At 41.7% G+C, this 23,196-nt stretch overlaps 1 protein-coding gene across 1 annotated transcript in view; it reads left to right on the top strand.

Annotated features, from left to right (window-relative positions):
* Nwd2 (NACHT and WD repeat domain containing 2) overlaps nt 1–23,196 on the top strand; it is a 165,167-nt gene that overhangs the window by 93,857 nt on the left and 48,114 nt on the right. Inside the window, exon 3 of the mRNA XM_036201341.1 lies at nt 6,086–6,202. Within this exon, the coding sequence (XP_036057234.1) occupies nt 6,086–6,202 (117 nt within the window). The remainder of the gene's footprint in view (nt 1–6,085; nt 6,203–23,196) is intronic.

Below are 23,196 nucleotides of genomic sequence, written 5' to 3'. Positions count from 1 at the left end.
TTTTGTCAAGAAAACATTGTGGTGAACATTTTCTCAAAGGCTCTTTGCAAGTAACTGATAGTGTTAGGGCACTGTAAATTCCAATTTGATTGTTCTCCTTTGGAAGGCGGATGGCAGTTGAAACATTGGGTTACTAACTGTTACTTCCAAGTTGCTTGATGGCTTTATAATGCTGGTGTTTAAATTAATTTCATCTTATTGCTGGGGAGGAATTTTTTGGGGGCTTTCTTGGCTGATTATTTTGTTTTTGGGTCAATTGGGTGTATTATAATTAGCAAGATAAATCAGCCTCCCTAAGAATTTAAAAAACCAAATGAGATGGTTTTAAATAAAAACAAAAAAAGATAGAAGTCGAATTACTTCTCTGAGTTTTCCACTTAAGTGATTCAATAAATAAAGGCACATAAACGCGCTGTTCACAACACAGTATTACAACAAACAGCATCGAGCACATTATGGGGGCTGCAGCACAGCTCAAAGCTCAACTTAATTTTTTTAAGTGTATAATAAATCCTGTCTTGTTGAGCACTTTAGTTCCAAGTGGTTTTTTCCCAGTTATTGATCATGTAGATAGAGGGCAGATCTGTTTGCCCAAAATGGAGTTTTGCATTGCATAAGCTCAATGTTTTCATGTATTTATTCCCACCACCATCACCCCCATCTTCACGGTTGCTTGATTCTATCTTTTGTTCATCATTTTAACGCCTATAAAGACATACAGGAAAGCACAGTTTAATGGAGAAAAATTGGAGGCAGGAGAATATTTCAACAAAGCTACTGAAGTCAGGAGGTGGACTGCTTGTGAAGGCCTCAAAGAGGGTACCAGTGAGCAGATGTCAGGATAATGCAAACAGTGACAAAGACAAGATGACACCAAAGTCATGTGATGCTCTACCTTCTCCAAGGCATGAGACAATGGAAGGAAGACCCTGTTGGACATTTTTCCCTGGTCATTTGCTCCACACCTCCTTCGATCCTAATATTTATCCTTTAGTATTCTGGGTGCTTGGCTTACACATCTATTGTTCTTACATCCAACTACACTATGGGCAGTGAATATAAAAACAGTCGAAAACTACAACGGAAGTAGATGCACAAAGAATTGTTTTGATTGCTTTATTGAGGTGCAGTCTTCAACTGTATGACTCAAATGGATGTTTTCTAAGTTCACAGCTGTGTGGCAATTAGAAAAGTCAGTATTAGAACATTTATGTCACTCCAAACAAAACCCTGTGCCTATGATATAGGCCCACCTCTTCCCCTCCCCACCCACCCTAAGGAACCACTCTTTTCCATCCTATCTGTATGTGCCGAATGTTCACATAAGTGGGATCATGTAATCTGGAGCCACTGTGACTGGCCTCTTCCAGTTAATGTTTTCGAAGTTCACCTGCACTGTAGCCTGTAACCATATCTCATTGTTCTTCTTTCATGTGGAAAAATGCCGGATGTCTCTGCATTCTGGCTGCTGTAAATAATGAATGCCCCAACGAACATCCAAGTGTGAGTTCTCACGTGGACATATGTGGCCACTATTCTTGGGTTTGTTTCCCTGGATAGTGGGTCATGTGTTAGCTCTGTTTGACTACTTCAGCGGCTGCTCGACCTTCACAGTGTCTGAGTGTTTCCACCCAGAATGCACAGAGATTCCAGTCTCTCCTTGTCTTCAGTCTTTTTTGTTACAGACACCCTGGTGGAGATATCATTGTAATCTTCTCTTGGCTTTGACTTAAGTTTCCCTGATAATGAGTAATACCAACTATCTCTTTATAACTGTCAGAAATGCGTACATATTCTTTGGAGAAGCATCTACTCAGAATTTCTGCCCACATTTAATTATTAGGTCTCCATTGTTGTAGAGCCATCAACATTCTTTATGTATTGTTGATATTCTGATTTTCTTCTTTTGTGAGATGGTTATTTTTATTTCCTTGTTGTCTGTTGCTGTTTTCAGTGGTGTGTATTTATTGAACACAGTACTGAGTTTTCTTAAGGATATTGTCACACAACTACATAATGTATCTGAACATATTGCCCCATATGCTCCCATCCTCCCCTTGTCCTCCCATCAGTCATTCACACACCCCCTTGATAGTTTTAAACATCATATATACATGTGTGGTTTTCTATAACTATAAAAATAATCAAGTGGTCAGTCAGATGGCTCAGCAGATAAAGGCATTTGCTGAGCAAGCTTGGCAACATGCATTTGATCTCTGAAGCCCACGTAGAAATGGCAGGAGAGAATGGACTCCACAAATGTGTCCTTGAACCTCCACACAAATACCATGGCATGCCCATGCCCATAGCTGCCTTCACATTTTAGCAGATTCTTTGGTGTTTTATTATACAAAAGTATGTCATGTGTATGTATTTTATTTCTTTTTTAATTATCCTTATAGATGCTCCAGAGCAGTACTGAATAGAAGTGGTGAGTGTATTTTTGGAAATACTTGTGAAGAATGGATATTAATTCCTCTTTAAATGTTTGATAGACATTACAGCATATCCATCTGGAGCTGGGCATTTCCTTTCAGCAATATTTAATACATTATTTACCATTTGATCTTTTTAAATTAATTACATTTATTCATTTATTTTACATCCTAACCACAGTGTCCCCTCCCTCCTCTCCTCCCATCCTCTCCCCCCCCCTCCCCTCTGCCACCCCCAGAATCCTTTCCTCCTCTGTTTCTGTTCAGAAAGAGGCAGGCCTCCCATGAATATCAACAAAGCATGACATAACAAGTTGGGGTAAGACTAAGCTCCTCCCCTCATATTAAGTCTTGGTAAGGCAACCCAGTATAAGGAATAGGTTCCCAAAAGCCTGCCCAAGTGTCAAAGACAGGCCCTGTTTCCACTGTTAGGAGTCCGACAAATAGACCAAGCTACACAACCATCACACATATATAGAAGACCTAGATCAGTCCCATGCAGGCTCCTTAGCTGTCAGTCCAGTGTCTGTGAATACCTGAGCCCAGGGTAGTTGTTTCTGTGGGTTCCCTTGTGATGATCGTGAGTGTCCCACCCCAGCTTGTACACTCCTTCCTCTCTCTCTTCAACAGGATTCCCGGAGCTCTGCCCAGTGCTTGGCTGTGGATATCTGCATCTGCTTCCATCAGTTACTGGACAAAAGTTCTCTGATGACAATTAGGGTAGTCATCAATCTGATTACAGGAGAAGGCCAGTTCAGGCTCCCTCTCCACTATTTCTAGGAGTCTTAGCTGGGATCATATTTGATCTTTTCTTAATGATGCCTGTGCATTGTATGTTCTGTCTGAGTCAGCTCTGCTAATTTGTGTCTCCTTGGCAATTTTCTCATTTCATCTCAGTTCTAACTTAATGATGCACAGTTGGTTGTTTCTAGTATATTCCTCTGTACTTGTGATTGGTCTAGGTTGGGTAATAATAACATTGCACTTCTGGTGTTAGTGCTCTGAGTCTCTTTCCTTTAGCATCATCCTAATTTTCACTGAAACTTTATTCTGTTAACCCTTTCACTGATGCTTTAGTTTGTCGATCCCCTCCATTTTTCTGCTTCCTAAATTCTCATCATGGGCTATTCTTGCCTCTTTCTAACTGGTTACATTGTTCATGTTTACTCTTATTTTCCTAGGGCCTTCAAAGGGAAACTTAGCCACTGACTGGGAGGTGGGGGAGTGAGAAGAATGTGAGGGTGGGAGCTGGGGTCCGGAAGCATTGTGCAAGAGAAGAATCTGTTTTCAGTTTAAAGGAGAGAAAATTTTAATATAGTTCTTCTTAGCTACATTTTTTTTTCTCGGTGCTACGTCAACTGTCCCCCATAACTTCAGTATGCTACATCATTTCCATTGCCTGAATTTTTTATTTCCCTTGGGATTTCTTCGTTGGCCTGCGTGCCATTTAAAAGCACTGTCCTTCTCATTTGTCACCAATTTGGGGAGTTCTCTTACTAGTTATATTATAGCATGTGCATCTCTACACGGTCTGTCATCCACTTGTTGTCCTGCAGTGAACGGCTTCATGTCCCGCCAGCGTCACCTGGTCTGTGTGTGACTGTTACGTTGCATGTGGCACGGTCGGGAGTAGCATCCACACAGCACTGAATTCGAGTGCTTTTGATGCTTGATTGACTGACGGCTGAACATGCCCTGTCCTAGAGGCAGAGAGTTGACTCAACAACCGAAAGCACTCGCTGCTCTTGCAGAGGACCTGAGTTCAATTCCCAGCGCCTACAGTGGCAGTTCACAAGCACCTGTTAGCTCCGATCCTTGGGAATCCAACGCCCTCTTGTGACCTCAGTGGGCACTAGACATGCCTGTGGTACACCAACATACATTCAAGCAGAACACTCACACACAAAATAATAAAATACATAAATTTTAAAAGTAAATAAGAACTATTTTTAAAATGTCCTGTTTTGACATTTATGTTATTTTATATGCAACAATTTTTATATTGTAACAGTTTTCTGGCAACATAAACTGAGATGTCTAAAAAAGAGGCACTTTCTAAATCACAGAGAAGGAATATGATCAAATTACTTACCAGTTACTTACTTTATAGCCCTGTCTGTCCTATTTTCTTAACAGATGACTTCTGTGCCCTCCTGAAACTCAGTAACATACAGAACTGTTCTCTGGAATTTGGTGACGGGGCATATGCTGTTTCTCCACCGCCCAGCCTAAGAGTCAGCAGCTGCAAGGAGCCAGGGAGCCCTTGAGAAACTGAACTTTACATCTTCATTTATTTGTCTTTAATTTTCAAGACCCCAAGCTAGAGATTCTCCAATTGGCCAGTCAGGTTATCTCCTCATTGCCAGCTATACACTGCTAACACTGTGTGCTTAAACCTTACAACGTAGTATAAGGAGAAGAGTTCCCCAAGTCAACGTGGAGAGTTTCAGATATGCTAGAAGTTCTGGAATAAACTGTGGGACGTTTTTTAAGATTTATTGTCTGTATGTATGTCTGTGTGAGCTTTGGAACTGGAATTACAGGTGTTGTGGCCCATCAGTCATAAATGCTGGGATCCTAACTCTTTGGTCCTCTTGGTTGAAGAGCAAGCATTTTCCACCAATGAACCATCTCTCTGGATCACTCCCCAGGATCATTCCTGGGAATATTTTTTAAAGATATCATCATGGGTCTATCAGGCCTTCTAAGAACTTAAGTTCAAGAAGACAGATCTTAGTAGAAGTCCAGGCTGTGTGGGAACCACAGCTGAGAACTGGGATGCACACAGTCGCCGGAATCTGCCTGCATCACAGAGAACTGCCCTTCTCCTGGCTGCCTCTCACCGGAGGCCAGCCAAACTGCAAGGAAGGCAGGAAGTTTCTCTTTCCTGATTATGCAGATAGTGCTGAGTAAAGGAAATGAACCCAGCCTGCTCTCCATGGATCTTTTCATAGAACTACCTTCTGAAAGTTTTGACAGACTTACAGAATCTACCCAGGGAGTGTTTGAAGTCGGGAGATAGAGGGCCCTATTATCTCATCTCTCAGTAAGGCACACCTTTCTGTTTTCAATAAGGTTCTTCAGATATGTATTGATGAAAGCCAAATTGTTCATAGATAAAACACACACAGCCAAAATATCTATCCTCTGTAATAAAATGTGACATTAACAGAAGGGAGGTTTTTTTAAGTTTCTTTTTCTTTTCTAAAGAAGTAGCATGTTTGATGTCAGATCAGTATCTTTTCTTGTATTAGCATGTACAGTAGATAATATTTTACAGTGTGATTTGTCATGAGTAATATGGTAAGTTTCACCCCAGATACATTCAGTTTTGCTGATTCAATGTAATTAAATCCTACACTTCAGAACCTCCTACATTTAGCTTTTCCATTTCTCTGGGCAGATGTGATCCTATATTAGAAAAAAACAAATAAAAAAAATTACAATGCTCATTCCCAAACCATCACATTATAAAAACGTGCCACTTTAGATAGATCTTGAAAATTGGTGTCCCCCTCTAAGGGAAAGCATGTGGCAAAGAGGAAAGTTGAAAGTCACATTAACTTGACATTGCGAGCAAGACTGAAGCCCACAGGTAAATTTAATTTCCCTGCAAGGGAATTAAAGCTGCTTCATCCATTTGTCTGCAGGTCATAGATCTGTACTGGGGAGTTGATGAAGACGAATGGGACAGCCCCGAACTGCAGAAGATGCGCATGAAGCTGCTGGAGGAGTGCTTGAAAACTTCTGCAGGTCCATGCTTTGTTGTGGGTATAAAAACACTAATGTTCTCTCTTAAGCCGTAAGAATGTGAGAATAATATGTGCTGATTTGTGGGGGTTAGGTTGTGGTTTTGGTGCCAAGGGAAAGACTTAAGTATTTATTTTAAAGAATTTTAACTGTCTCCTTAACCACACCTGTTGGGAAAAGTAAAAGCTCTTCAGCTTTTCCTGAGACACATTGCAAATTAATGATGAATATTTTGAAATGTTAATGGCTAGAATGATGAGTTTTCCAGCTTGCAGTCAGCAATGGGGATGACTGTCTCAGTCCTACAGTAGCTAACATAGCTCTTCCCTCATCCAGTTGTATGATGTTTTCCATCACCGTATCTTTTTATTCCCCCAATATTAAATGTCTGGCATGTTTTTAAACACAATGGCTGAAACATTTGTTGTAAAGAAAACCAAATATGCTAGTCAAACCCAGTAGGAAACGGTGCTTCTTGAGAATGTGTCTACAGTGATTTCCAGCCAGAGGCTCACTATAAGCGTGAAACATGTCAACAGGGTCTTTTCAAGAAGAACTTCACTATTAGCTAGGTGTGTTGCTCTGAAAATGGTACCCTCTTCTATGTGAGCATAGTGGAATTGATGTAAGGGGAGTGTTCTGAAGTGGGTGGTTGTGCAAAATCACTTCCACGCCTTTGTAAGCAAGCCATGTCTTGAATTCAAACCATGTCTACCATCTGTGGGAGCTGAAACAGGATGTTCTGAGGAATGACCATCATGGTTTAAATGACCATGGCAGCAAGAAGGCAGATATGGTACTGTAGAACTAGCTGAGAGCTTACACATTGAGACAGCAACCACAAGGAAAAAGAGAGAGCCGACTGGAATGGATGAGGTTTTGAAATCTCAAAGTATAATCCCCAAGTGATACACCATGGAGGGAACATTCAGGAAGAGAAGAGGGAGTACCCAAAAGGGAAGAGATGTGCTATGTGTAATGATAGGTGGCCATTAAAGGAAGATGGTGTGGGTAATGGGGTGGGAAAGAACCTGGCAGATATTCTAGGTCAGAACTCTCTAAGGAGTGGATGCCCAGGCACGTCCTTGGCTTGTTCAGGGAACAGCAAACAGGCCACTGTGCCTGGAAGAGCAGAAACAAAGGAGGATGGTACAGGAGTGAGGAACACCTCAGGCCTTTGGAATTCATTTTCACATCATTATGGTCAATGTAATTGGGAACTGTCAATTTTGGGAAGAAAATTTTATTAAAAGAAACAAATATTTCACTTTCACTCTGAGTAACAAAGGAAGTCAAAGAAACATATTGAAGAATGGAAAGAAATGATCGTACTGGCACCTTAAGAACCATCTTGCTGTGGGTCCAGAGTGGGCCTGGGACATGCAAACCTTAGAGGGTGCATGTAATACAGAGGAGAAGCATACCTGATTTAGGGGTCTGCAGGACTGATTATGAAAACAATGACCACCAGGTGGTGGTGGCACATGCCTTTAATCCCAGCACTCGGGAGGCAGAGGCAGGCAGATCTCTGTGAGTTTGAGGACAGCCTGGTCTACAGAGCTAGTCCAGGACAGGCTCCAAAGCTACACAGAGAAATCTTGTCTTGAAAAACCAAAAAAAAAAAAAAAAGCAAGAAAACAGTGACCTACATCTGGGGGAATTGTATCACCAGCTACACCAACATTGTGGTTTGAATGGGAAATGCCCCCGAAAGGCTGGCTTGTTCCCCTGTTGGTACTTTTATACACTCTTAGGAGGTGGAGACTTGCTAGAGGAAATACGTCACTAAGAGAAATCTTTGAGGGTATATAGCCTTAGCCTCCTTCCAGTTCGCTTTCTCTGCTTCAGTGTGTGACTAAGATGTAGGCCCACAGCTGCCAGCTCCTTGTTGCCGGGACTCCCCACCAGGATAGATTTTCATCCCTCTAGAACCATAACCCAAAATAAACTCTTTTTTCCATAAGTTGTTCTTGGCCAGGGTATTTTTCACAACAAAGTACCTAACATGGCTGTCCTCAAAGCAAATAATATAAGCCACTAAAGCAGGGGAGATGTGAGAGAAATTCACACCCTGGAACATAGCTCAGTCAAATTCCTTCATGCTCAGAAAGCTAGATTTGAGAAGCCCATGGCTGTGTATACCTGTTGGCAACTCAGGGTCCATGTTCTCAACAGCTCTGTCTCAACTGAGCCTAGGAAATTCAGAAGTAGCAGACATCCCCCCCCCATTTCATAACACTCTAGAATGTTGTGCCTAAACTAAAACTACTTGTAGTTGTTAGTTTCAATAAATTGCCAATGGGGGAATAAATAATTTAAACACTGGAAATTCAGCAGGTTCTGACAGCAAAAGTTGACTGACAGGACATCATCAACAACATTCCTGGGTCTGAACCAATCATGTATCCCTCCTTCATTCCCCTGCTACATATTTAAACTCACAGCAGCCGCAAGGAAGCCCTGCAGACAGGTGGAGGATTATTTACTCTAATGCTCCTAAATTATACAAGGCTGGCCTCGTGTTTATAGGTGAGAACATCTCATATATTTTCCTGTTGTCACTATGGTAACTCCAGTGGTAACAACAGGCTTATGTCACTCATAAGCTACATTTTCTTTGCCTCCCATTTTCTTCAGATATCTCCAAAAATCCTGGTGCCGCTGTGGGATACAAAGCTTAACATGATAGTTCTCTGAATGGTAAAGACTTTGTCGAGAAAATTCACCATTGTTGAATAAAGATGAGTGTAGCATGAATCTTAAAAAGTCTTATTAATAAAAGCAAACCTGGAGCCAGGTATTGGGGTGAACACTGAATGATCGGAGAAACAGAACAAGCCACAGCTACCTCACCTCGCCAGTTGCTCAGCTGATCCTGTTTCCTCAGACTGGAAACCTCTGAGTCCTCATCCAAATGGATCTCAGCTGAACTGCTTCTCAAAAGCCTGAAAGCTTAACTAGCTCTAGTTTCTGGTCCTCACGCCTTATATACCTTTCTGCTTTCTGCCACCACTCCCTGAGATCAAAGGCATGTGTCACCATGCCTGGCTGTTTCCAGTGTGGCTTTAAACTCACAGAGATCCAAATGGATCTCTGCCTCCCAAGTGATAGGATTAAAGGCGTGTGTGCCACCATTTTCTGGCCTCTATATCTAGTGGCTGTTCTGTTCTCTGACCCCAGATAAGTTTATTAGGGTGAACAAAATTTTGGGGAACATAATATCACCACAGATGGATTTGTCTCTTCACAGGTACTAGCTTATGTGAAATACAGAAAAATCCAGGGCCAGGCAAAGCTTTCATTTGAAATAGCCAGGGAACAAGGAGGCCCAGGGGATAGTGGACTAAAATATTAAATGTGTTTGACTCTTTAGATTTTATGTCCCATTGACATGTAGGCTATGCTTCTGATAGTAGATAGTCATTTTTACATATTTTTATTATAAAGAGAACAAGAGGCTAGAGCTGGAGGATTGAACACAGGTCTGTTCCTGACCTTGGAGATGAACTGAAAAGACACAGTAAAGAGCATATATCAGCACTGAAGGAGATGGCATTTGCATAACGAGTCAAGGGGGAAACAGCCCCCAAAGCCCCAGGATTACATTTCCGCTGAGGTTCCCCTCTGGTTCAGAGAGGTGAGCACAGGCCTCACTATGTTTATTATCTCCATAAAGATGGGGAGGTAATAAGAGAAAGAATCAACTTCAAAGTTTTATGGTGAGGCTTAACCTGCTAATACTTAATGTCTGAACTCTTTGGAAAGTATAAAGCTTTACAGAGTCTATTATCTGAGTTCATGTGTGGTGAACAATTATGTCATACTGAACATTTTTCTTTTTGAAGATGTTACTTATAAACGGTATTTATTCGCAGGATGATTGTGTAGCTCACAAGGTCCATGGTTAATCCTTGCACCATAATAGCAAACAAATGAAAGAAAAATTATATAGAATAAAAGCAAGAATGGCAATGAAATTATATCAGATTAGAAGTTTCTGCACAGCAAAAGAAAATAATAGAGAAAAGAGACTATGTACAGAATAGTAGGAAAAAGTTTTCCTGCTATTAATATAGGATTATCAGTCAGAACTTGATTATAAAAATCAAGACAGTCTACAGAGGATATATCATTGTGGATTTCTGGGGTCCTCTCAAGCACTCTGCCTATTCCTGTTCTCATGTGGTCTTCATATATCATGGTCTGTTATTCCTCGTTCTCCTGGGATCTCCTGCTCCCCTAAGTTTTCTTTCCCTCAAATCTTGCCCTTCATTACTCTGGCAATGGTCGAGAGAAAGCCTGATCTGACCTAGTCTGGTGATCAGATGACTAAACACCCTAACAGTCGTCTTGGAACTCTCATCCAATAACTGATGGAAGTGGATGCAGAGATCCTCAGCCAGGCCCCAGGTGGAGCTCCAGGTGTCCAACTGTCAAGAAAGAGGAGGGACTGTAAGAGCGTGAATTGTTGAATCCAAGATTGCAAAAAGCACAGGGACAAATAGCCAATTGAATGGAAGCACATGAATTATGAACCAAAGGCTGTGGAGCCCCCAGCTGGATCAGGCCCTCTGGATAAGTGAGACAATTGAATAGCTTGATCTGTTTGGGAGGCACCCAGGCTGTGGGACCGGGACCTGTCCTTAGTGCATGAGCTGGCTGTTTGGAACCTTGGGCTTGCAGAGGGACACATGCTCAGTCTGGAAGGAGGTGACAGGACCTGCCTGTACTGAATCCACCAGGTTTAAATGAATCCTCAGGGGTGTCTTGGTCCTGGAGGACATGGGACTAGGGAGGAGGGGCTGGGGGGAAGGTGGGGGTGGGGGCGGGAGAGGGGAGGACAGGGGAACCCATGGCTGATGTATAAAATTAAAACACATAATAATAATTAAATAAATAAATAAATAATCAAGGCGGTCCAAATAAAATGTTAAATGATCACAATAGATACTTCTTACAAGAAAAAAAAATTCACATGACTGATAAATATATGGAAATGCTCAAGACCATTAGCCACTAATGGGCACAAATCAAATCTACAGTGAAATTTCATCTTATCTCAGTTAAAATGTCTATTATGGAAAGTAAATAAATAAAATTACAAATGCTGGCATCAGCACAGAGAGGAAAGAAACTTAAACATTGTTAACAGGAAAGTTAATAGACCCAGCTGCTAAGGAAACCGGCAAGGGAGTTCAGTGACAGGCAGCAGTATGGAGGACTCTTAAAGAATTACAGACAGAGCTTTCATAGGACCTGGCCACTCTTAGGTGACATCTACCTGAAGTGGGTTTCACACATAAAATACATACTTAATGAAAGGCCAGTAAGATGCCTCAATTGGTAAAGGTCTTACTGCACAAGCCTGACTCCACATGGTTGTCCCCTGGCCTCCATACATGCATCGTACTATGTGTGTGTCCATACACATGTACCATATATATGTACATACAAGGGGCTAGTATTCCGTCAAAAAATAGGGACCTTGTCAGTTTCATCAAGATGAGTAACCCATTGGACGTTATGTTGAATAAAATAAGCAAGATGCAGAAAAAAAACAAACCTCGCTCATTTTCTTTCATATGAACAAATTTTAAAAATACAGAAAAACAGAGAAAGGAAGAGTATTTGAAGTAGAAAGTGTTTACTATTGCCCTTGAAGCGGGAAAAGAGGAGACTAGCATGAAAGAATAGATCAATGTGACCATCTCACCATGCATGCATGTATGGAAATATCAAAGCAACTTTCACTAATTCGTACTTTATAAATGTTAATTATCATTATAAAATAGGACTCATCAGATGGTGTCAAGATGTCTCAACAGGTAAAAGCAATTGTCTTCAACCTGAGCTTGATTCCCAGAAGCTACATGGTGGATGGAGGTAGCTGACTCCTGAAAGTTGCCCTCTGTCTTAGTTAGGGTTTCTATTGCTTTGAAGAGACACCATGGCTGTGGCAACTATTACAAAGAAAAACATTTAATTGGGGATGGCTTACAGTTTTAGAGGTTTAGTCTATTATCATCACGGCAGGAAACATGGTGGCATGCAGGCAGACATGGTGCTGGAGAGGTAGCAGAAAGTTTTACATCTTTATACAAAGGCAGCAGGAGACTGTATGCCACACTGGGTATAGCTTGAATTTATGCGTCCGCCTCCACAGTGACATACTTCCTCTAACAAGGCCACACCACCTAAGTTGCCACTCCCTATGGGCCTATGGAGGCCATTTTCTTTCAAACACCCACACCCTCTGACCCCCACATGCACACTATAGAGTATACCAACACAATAAATAAATAAGTGGTGTTCATGGGGTAGCATTCATTCTTATCTATTTGAAAACTGTAAAATATAGGTAATAGATATGACTTTGCTAGGCATAAATTCACTGTATTTTTTAATTTTTTATTTTATATGTATGAGTGTTTTGCTTACATGTATATATGTGTACCATACACATGCCTGTTGCCTGTGGAAGTCAGAAGAGGGCATTGGGTCCCCTAGAACTAGAGTTAAGGATGGTTGTGAGTCACCATATGGGTGGTAGATTCCATATCCAGGTCCCCTGCAAGAGCAAGTAGTTAAGAGCACTCTCTCCAGCCCCGATTTATCAGATCTTACTATGTGAAGTCCTCATGTTTCCAGAGAGCGGTAGAGCTAACAGGGAGATAGCTCATCGTTGAGACCACAACTAGCGTTTCCCTCAGCTTTTAAGGGTAGAATAAATTGTTTTGCCTGTGCCAAGTGTGACACATTCAGCAGAACTCGTCCTCCACCATCTATTCCACCCATAATATATCCTGTGGAAACAGGAGCAGAGGCCACACACTGCTAATATCTCACCCCTAGCCTTCTTCCTGGTAGGCTTCCAGAGAGAGGGGGGTGTTTTCTTCTTGTCATCTTACAATCTTGGGGTAGCACAAAGAGCTACTCACAGTGTTTCAGTCCTGACACTGGACACCACATCAGGACCAGCCTCTTAGCAAAATGAATAATTTCAATTCCCTCTCAAGATGACGGGAAAGGAAGATGTACCAAACCAATGGAGATCAGAAGAACAAAAAACATAATTATCAACTGGAACAGACTTTATTTTAAATACTTCCAGAAATTCTCTGCTTATATGTGTGTCCCAAAAGATACAAGGCTGATAGGAAAAGGCCGAGGTACTAAAACCAGATAGTACCTAAGCAGTTTACAAATCTTGATTTTTTTTTTACATAGATGGAACTGAGATCCAAAGAAATAGAAGAAATCAGTCTTTCCCGAGTTCCTGCCCTATGCTGCGTGCTTTGCAGAGTTCCCTGCTAACTACTGAGGCTGTAGCTTTCTGGGTTTGTCATTGAGAATGCTGAGGCTTAAGTGATTTTTGTAAAGAACTAACAAGGGATATAGCCAAGAGCAAAAACCTCCCAGGTGTGTGGTGGAGGGTGGAGGGGTGTGTGTGTGTACATGTATGCAAGTGCATATGTGTGTACACATGGAGACCAGAGGTTGATTTCAAAGCTCTCCCTTAATCATTTCCCTACCTTATTGTTTGAAACAATGTCTCTCACTGTACTTGAAGTTGACCAATTCTGCTGAACTTGCCAACAGATCTCAGGGACTCTCCTATTCCTACCTACCATTTGTGAGATTCCAGGTGTACATCGCCACACCGGGTGTGCTGGCTCATTTTATGTCCCCTTGACACAAGCCAGAGTCACTGAGAATGAGGCAACCACGTTTGAAAAAGTGCCCCACCAGACTGGCCTATGGGTACATCTGTGGCGCATTTTTCTGATTGATGGCTAATGTAGGAGGGCACAAGTCACTGTGGGTGGTATCATCCCTGGGCTGGTGGTCCTGGGTGCTGTAAGAAAGCGGGCTGAGCAAGCTATGAGGGACAAGCCAGTAAGCAGCACTCCCCTGTGGCCTCTGCTTTTGTTCCTGCCTCCAGGTTCCTGCCCTTCTAGTGTTCCAAAGGACTGTTGTCTGGAAATGTAAGACAAAATAAAACCATTCCTCCCAGATTGTTTGGGGGGGGGGGGGCCTGTATTTATCATAATAGAAATCCTAATTAAGATATCCAGTCTTTGTGGGGGTTCTGGGAATCAAACTTATGTCCTCATAGTTGCACAGCAAACACTTTACCAATGTATCTATCTCCCCAGCTCCCGCAATTTGGTCTCTTTAGCTTTTATATGTGTGGTGTGTGTATGTGTATGTGTGTATGCATGTTTGCATGTGTATGGGTGCACATGTGTGCAGGTGTGCATGTACCTGGAATCCTGAAGAAGGTTGATGCCATGTATTATTGGTGAAATTATTAAGGCCACTCCACGTAGTTAAAAGGGAGGTTTATTTTGTGGGGTAACTTACAAATGAAGGGGTAGGTTGCAGGGTCTGGCAAAGGTATAGTGCAGTCCGGCGGTGTTCTCTGGAGAACTCTGCTCAGTCTACCTCCAGCGTCCAGGGTCCCGGAACCAAGAGAGAGACCTCTCCTCTCGATCCTCGGTCTTCTGCTCCCTCCTCTGCCCCGCCTTGTGGGTGTGACCATTACCGAAGCCTCAATGGGGGTTGGAACTTCCAGGCCAATGCTGGGATGGCTATCCACTACAATGTATCTTTCATGGTCAGTCTCCACCTTATTCTTTGAAACACAATCTTTCCACTGAATTCAGAATTACAGGTGGGTCTCCAGGCCCTCCTAGCATTTTATGGGATCTGAATATTCAAATTCCAGACTTCATTCTAGGCAAGCACCTTATCCACTGAACCATTCATCTAGCCCTAACTCCAAAGCCCACATCTTCCTACTCCAAGTTCCTAATGGTTTAATGAGACTCTGTTTAGTTTCATAGCCTACGTTCATTTCCAGCAATCTGCTGCTTCTTCCTCTACAGATGTATAGGAAGTTTATCATAATGTCCTGTCTCAGCTTACTTCGTGGTGTTCTCTCCCACACACTTGAATGATTTAGACAAAATATCCACTAGTCTAATGAACAAAATATCTTTCTCTAGTAGAAATTAAAGCTGTGTTGCCCATGGATTTATTAAGACTATTTGAGTCAACTATTACATTTCATAATTAACTTGGACATTTCCATCTAATGTCCCTGGGAAGAGAAACTTGAAGCTTCAAAAAGCCTATACTATATAATGCCAGAGATTCAAATTACAAAACCATAGCAAAGATTTCTTATATATGCCCCATCCCAAACCCCTGCGTACTTCCCTAGTATCTCCTTGCAAAACATAAGTCAACCAACCAGAAGTCTATATATGATTCTTGACAAACACATTGCACAATGATTTTCATTAAAACACAGTTGGTCATATATGAGACCCTATTAAGTTCTCTGATCTAAAACCAAGTAGTTCTCTGATCTAAAGTCCTCTTAAGCACTGGCTAAATGTAGAGGGAGAGCACGGATTGAAGTTAGTGGGATAATGCAGTGTTTAACTGATGCTGTGATGAAAAGTAGAGATTAAAAAAAAAATGTGTTCTGACATAGTTCTGAGGATTCCCTAGAGGAACCAGAGCTTGCATTGATACTGAAAAGATTAAGAGCAAGCCCAGATCTGGAACAGAAGAGAGGAAATATTGATTCTCCAAAGACCAGAAATTCCTTTATGGGGGCATAATTCGGAGCATGGTGGAACATGAGACAAGAAACGTAGTTTCAGGTCACTCCCTGTGTGTTAGTTACTTTTCTGTTGCTCTGATAAACCCCATGATCAAGGCAGCTTATAGAAGAAAGTTGATTGAGCTTGGGTTCCAGAGGGTTAAGAATCTATCACGGCAGGAAGGCATCACAGCCAGTGGCAGGCATGGCAGCAGATGCGGGGAAGCTGAGAGATCACATTCCCACAAGCAATCATGAACTCTCACAGCCCACTGCCAGGGACAGGTTTCCTCCAGCAAGGCTGCATCTCCTAAACCTCTCCTGACAGTGCCACCTGCTGGGGACTAAGAAGTCAAATGCCTGAGCCTATGGGGACATTTCGCCTTCAAACCAACACCTCATAAAGAAATTGCAGCATCAATTTGTAAAGTGGAAAAGCTGAGGGTGAGGGCCCTAAGTGGGAACATTACCGATATTCCCAAGTCACAAGCATGGTCTCTGTGGAATGACAAGAGCTGAAATAGAGAGGCAGGCACATGTGAGAGTCATTTCACAGAGAAAGCCAGTCAGAATTTAAATCTGGTTGAAAAGCTAATACCTCAGGGATTAGCCCTATCTCCCATCCCACCATCACCCATTGAGGCTTTGGTAACTGTCACGCCTACAAGGCAGAGCCGAGAGAGGACCCTAAAGATCTGAGATCCGGATATGGGCTGGCTCTCTTGGTTCCTGGACCCTGGACGCTGGAGGTAGACAGAGCAGTTCTCCAGAGAACACCGCCAGACTGCGCTTCACCTTTCCCAGACCCTGCAACCTACCTATCCCTTCATTTGTAAGTTACCCCACAAAATAGACCTCCCTTTTAACTACATGAAGTGGCCTTAATAATCTCACCAATACACACTATCTGTGTTCTCTTCATAATTCTCTTGAATGAGAGGGAAGCGGAAGCAGTGTGCAGAGCTCCCCCGCCCCACCCGGCTCTGGTCCGTAGTTTGGGTCCTTTCCCTTTGGTTCCCGTGTTACTTTCTTATTGCTGTAGCAACATGCCTGACAGAAGCGAGTTGAGGACGGAAGTTTCTTCTGATTTATGGTTTGAGAGGACATAGTCTGTCATGCCAGGGTAAGTCATGGCAGTGTAAGCGTGTAATGGCTGGTTTTACTGTTTCTGCAGTCAGGAAGCCAAGAGAGATGAGCACTGGTGCTCTGTTGACTTCCTCAAGAAATATAGAAACCCATGAAGTATTCATAATACAAGCCTGAGTATAGTTCCATTGTGTTTTAACATTTTTCCCATGTTTATGCAGTCCAAGGTGCTGTCCATTCAGGATAAATCTTTCTTCCCCAACTACACATGCTCAGAGGTGTATCTCCTAGGGGATTCCAAACCCGGTGCAGTTGACAATAACATCAGAGCTCTGTGTGTACTTATCGTAACCCCTTGAGTGTTTATGGACTCTCGGTATAGATTATATCTCTGTCTTTTATTCCTCAGACCAAGAATAAAGCTTGAACCACATTAGACACTTGTGCCTACAGAAGTGGGTACACTATTGGTTCTGCTGTTCTTCTTTAAAACTCCAAGGAAGAAATAGTTCTGTGCATCCACATCATGGGTTCAGTGTGAAGAAAATGCTGGAGATGGAAGTCAGAGCAAGTGATCTCACCCTGGGGAAGTATGTGCAGAAACGGGGTGGGCTTGTGAGGCATTCTTACTCTACAGACTTTTATGTCTAGCTGCCTGTAGAAGCACCAGAGTGCTAAAAAGCCCCCTTATCTTTCTGATCTCTCTATCTATCTATCTATCTATCTATCTATCTATCTATCTATCTATCTCTATCTCTCTCTCTCTCTCCTTTAGATAGCACCCTGGTTGCACAGATACAACTGCAGGAATGTAAATGGCTCCCCCACTTCTTTCTAGAGTCAGTATGAGACATCCCAAGGCACCTGCACAGCACTCTGTAGATATGAACTGAACAGTTCAAAGCAATTTGAATTTTTGAATATTTTGAATTTCTTACCCCAAAGTTAGACCAGGCTCAGGATTTTTATCAGCCTTAAAAGAGACAGCTGAATAAGCATTTGGAAGAGTCTGGATTATATTCCTGTGAAAATAGTCATTAATTGGCTCCCAACTTGAGTCAGTTATAAATGCAGAAGTGACCCTGATTAACCAACAGCAGGGAAGCAGTTGTATCTCAATTGACTATGGCAGTCTCAGTGAAGTACTGTACTCAGCTTCCTCCCACAATGCAGCAGGTGAGACAAGCTTTAAGAGAGTATCTATGAGTCATCTGTCTCCATACCTCATTTCTTCAAAACAGAAAGAATAATGAGGCTAAATCCTGACAATACAATGTTCAAGCTAACTTTAGTTTCTACTTAGTCTTATAACTACATTATCTGAAATGAACCTGCCTCGAATTAAATTTGAGAGACATCCCATTTTAGTCCACCTGTCTCTAATGGTGGGCGCTACACAGTGTAAGCCATGCCCAAGGTCTTAGTAACACATAGCTTTGTCTACATAATCATTACACAACACAGTAGGATAACCCAGAAGCCCGAATTTACTGAAGGCCAGTAACTACACATACACATACACACACACACACACACACACACACACACACACACACACACACACACACATACACGTTTGATATTGCAATCAATAAGTAAAGCTTTACTTTTTATCAATTTGTTTTCTAATCGTCTCTCAATATTTGACCAGTAAACTGTTAACTTGTTTATTTAATAAAGTTCAAAAGCCAGAAGGCCATTCCTAAGAATTTTATCTGATACAGTGTGCCACCTGCCCTTCCTCTAATTAAGTCTGCAAAGTTTCTCAGGTAAATAAGGAAATGGTGGGTCTCCTTTTTCTGCATAATCCATGAATACAGTGACACCAGCAAGCCCATGTCTCTGCTGGTACCAAACATTTCATTCAGTTCTCTTTTTGACATCACAGAAAAATGGGAAGAATTAAGTGTTATCTGCTTCTTTGCTCCAGTAGACAGAATGTAAAATGTATATTCAGTTTCTCTGAGTTTCCCTGCCATGCAGAATAATGTTGTATTAAAAGTTTTCTTAGGGCAAAGAAATAAATTCTTACAATAACAATGTTTTTGTATTTTAAGAATTTCCTTTTATAGTTAAACAGATTAGCAATCATGGCATTATACTCACGAAATAAAAAAAAAGATTGCACATAAATTTTAGATCAACAGGTCATTTCTGCTTCTTGAAATGCTGTGCATTTTACTACGGCAATTAGGAATGTTGTTATATAGCATATACTAAAATATGAAATCTTAAAATCACTGTAAGATTAAATTAAGTTTTATCTGGATAATTGTGCATTTAAATAGCTTTCATTCACATCTCATTTTACTTAATACATTTATTATCTCTACCTCAACACTATATGAAAACTAATCACACTTAATTTCTCTGATTCCTTCATTTAAAAGGAATTATGATTCCTCATGTTTGAAGTTCTGAGAATTTTTATAAACATAAAAAGTGAATGAAACACTTATTTGAACTGTATTGTGAATACTATATGTTGATCAGTTCGTTTATTACAATAATTTATGAGCAAGTTATTGTTATAATAGCCAGTGTTCAGATAAAGGAACTGTGGACAGGAGGATTCCTGCCTCTTGTCAGTACCCACAGCTAATAAGACATGATCCCAGGTAGTATGCTGTAGGATTTACATACTCACATGCTAGAATGTTGCTTCTCAATTATTCTTCACTCATCTTCTGTTTTCACTGGATTAAGATGTATTTATTTCAACATAGGATGTTCTCTGAGTCATTGTATCTTGATTTCTCTTTTGAGCAGCGATGTGTGTACTAGTAGCTCACATATATAGAATGATTTCTCTCATGCATGGCCAAGTCAATGATACAGAAACTAAACACCAGGAGGTTTGTTTGATATGCAGAAATGAGAAACAATATAAACATAGGGGAAATCCAAACCTAGGATTGTCAGTTAATTCTATGAAGGGAAACACTGTGGTCAGAAGTAGTAAACAAAGATACCTACACTGGGGTGGGGGGAGCAAAATGGCTCAGTGGGTAATGCCACTTGTTACCAAGACTGATGACCTGAGTTCAGTCCTTAAGGCTCATGGTAGAAGAAGAAAACAGACTTCCACAAATAGTCTTCTGACTTCTACATCCATGGCATATACACACCACACACACACACACACACACACGCACACACACACGCACACACACGCACACACACACACACACACACACACACACACACACGCACACACACATTATAAAAGTAATTTTTAAGACACCTAGAGAAAGGAATCTAGACAACTTTTAATAATAATAAAGCATCACTGAAGAATCCAACAAAATAGAGGAAAACATACGAGCAGAACTGTAGGTCAAGGGGTACTTAGCCAAAGCAATAGAAATAACATTGACAACATATATACCAATAACCATGCATCATCTGTCTAACTCAAATACATAGAATTTGAAGCATGCAGTAAAGATAGATTTGAAAATTATAAGAAAGTACCTACAAAACCCCATGCTGAACAAGTTTCTAAGCCAGATGATATGAACGCATTTCTGGGAAAAAAAAAAATGTTAATTATCAAAGTCAGTTCAAGAAAAGATGGATAAATTGGTATTTGTAAAGGAAAGAAATGAAAGTCACCAAAGCATAGCTCTGAAAATTTAGCTTCCTCTTGTTTCCAAAATGCTGGCAAAGAGATTTTCCCTGTATGTTCTTAGTCTGTAAGTCAGATACGTAGTGCTCCATTGCTTTAGTGTCAATATGAAACAAGAGAAGAGGAGCTGGAGAGAAGGCTCAGCAGTTGAGAGCATTCACTCTTCTTCCAAAAGATCCAGGTTCGGTTCCCGGCACATATCAGGCATCCCACAGCCACCTTTAACCCCAGTTCTGTGCAATCTCATGCCCTCCAGCCTCCAAGGACGCTTGCACACATCTGATGCACTTACACATTTATTTTGTTAAACGACTCAAAAGAATATACACAAAACATACAAGGATCAGTCTTTAAGTGCTAATGTTTCCAGATAGAGCTCCATGTTTTGTTTTGTTTTGTTTTGTTTTGTTTTGTTTTGTTTTGTTTTGTTTTGTTTTTGCCACTTACTAAGAGTCCACACAGACTAATACCAGAGCTCTATGTGTGCTTATCGTGGTCCCATGAGGGGCTGTGAATCCTCAGAAGGGATTGTATTTCCATGACCAAGAATAAAGCCTGAACTGTCTGAGATGCATGTGCCTATTGTTGTGGGCTGAATGTGAAGTTACTCAACTTCCAGAAGACATTTAGGGATGCAAGCTGGTACTCCATCCAAGTAGCCTCTAAAACATTGTCATTTTCCTGTTGTAAAGTTTGTCCTGTTTTCTTGTTTCAGGTTTTTCTAACAGGAACATTCAAATTTAAGTTCTTTTTTAAAAAGTATTACTTTTGTTTATGTGTGTGTGTGTGTGTGTGTGTGTGTGTGAGAGAGAGAGAGAGAGTGTGTGTGTGTGTGTGTGTGTGTGTGAGAGAGAGAGAGAGAGTGTGTGTGTGTGTGTGTGTGTGTGTGTGTGTGTGTGTGTGTGTGTGTGTATACCACTGTGAGCACGTGGATGTCAGAGAACAACTTTCAGAAGTCAGTTCTCTCCTTCCACCATGTGGCTCCTGGGGATCCAACTCAGTCCATCAGCCTTGGCAGTGCCTTTGCGCCCTGAGCTTTCTTACCAGCCTGTCCCCAACTTATAAATGAAATTTTCAGAGGTGTCTTTTTGTAATCTCTCAAGTGTTCACAGATAGTAAATGATGGAGCTGGAAAGTGAGCCCCGGCAGATGGAATTCAGAGCTTTGTCAACATTGCTCATCAAATCTGACAAATGAGTTCAGACAGACAGCCCCCGGGGCCTTGATGGAACCCAGAAACTAGGGGCTCAGAGCAGGCCCTTCCTCGTCCAGCTTAAAATTCAAAATCATTTCAGAGGCAGATGCAGGAATCGGGGAGCTGGAGATTAAATGCCACCTTTTCTGTGATAAAACTGTCATGGAAAATGGCTTAGAACCTACCCCAATCTAAAATACTAAGTCACAGAGAGAGAATGCCCCCCCACAGCTATCTTAACCCCTCAACCTGCCCTGCACCCCACAGCTAGAAATCTGTAGTGTGCCCTGTACAGGATGTGAGCTGATCACTGTGCAGGCAAACAGACCCAGAGAGAGGATAGCTGAGGGCATATTCCCTCCTTTCCTCCCACACCACCCGTCAGTTGGGTGAGTCCAACCTACATGAATGGACAGTGGAAGAAGGAAGGCAGGGGCTTGCTCTGTACAGTCCTGTTTGGGAGGGAGCTCCACCTCAGCCCCGGGCACCCTGGCACCCATGTACCCAAAGAGTCTGGAATGTTCTGGAGGAAGATCCACCTCAACTCCCCTCCTCTATCTCTTTCCCCAAACCCGCCCCTTCTAAGCCCGCCAAACACAGCTCCTTCCCCAGAGAGGCTCAAGAGCACTCCCATGGGGTATATAAGCTGCATCCCAGAAAACAGACATGTGGTTCTTCCAGCCTCTGGGCTGGTATTCTCTCTGAGGGGCCAGGAATCACCTGGGAATGCTTTACCCATTAAACCTGGGCTTTTCCTGATTCGGTCTGATTTGGTTTGCTGAGAGACCTTTAGGGTGAAAAAACTCATCAAGTCCCTCCATACAGAAACACCCCAGCTCACACCCATGGACTCAACATCTATGCTGACGTAGTACCATGGAGATTCACTGAACTATTTTTTTATCTTAATTTTCAAGTAGACAGATATGAAGTCATGTGTACTGCACTTTCATATAACAAAATAGGAAACACTGCCTCCCTGAACTTGTGACTGTTGAGGGCTGAGGACCACTTCTCTGTGAAACTTCGCCTTTTTTTAGGAAGATGTGAGTGAATTTCTTCACAGTTTAACCTAAGCCTTGATTTCTTTCTTTTTCTAGTGCTCATGAGACTAACTCTGTTAATGAAATATGGAAGACATTTTCCTCTTCTCTTTATAACCAAAATAATTGGTTTCTAAGATACCTCTTTAGCTCTCATCATGCGAGAATACCCCAGTAAGAAATAGAAGTTCTTGGCACGCCAGTGATTCCTTGAACAAGTCACTAATATCTCTAAGCTAGAGAATCCCACATGTGCAACATTCTCCCATTGGAAATTAAGGAACCTGCTCCATCATTGTCCTGTCTGTCCACAGACCACATCGCGACTCTGCCTTGTCTTAGAGTTTTAGTCTCATACATTCTTTGAACAAAACCCTCAGAAAATAAGAAGTACTTGCATGCTGCCTTACATGTATCTATCACTTGAATTTGTTAAGTATTTCATA

The sequence above is a fragment of the Onychomys torridus genome, chromosome 10 (assembly GCF_903995425.1).
Source record: "Onychomys torridus chromosome 10, mOncTor1.1, whole genome shotgun sequence".
Taxonomy (NCBI): domain Eukaryota; kingdom Metazoa; phylum Chordata; class Mammalia; order Rodentia; family Cricetidae; genus Onychomys; species Onychomys torridus.
This window is presented reverse-complemented; position numbering and strand designations above follow the sequence as displayed.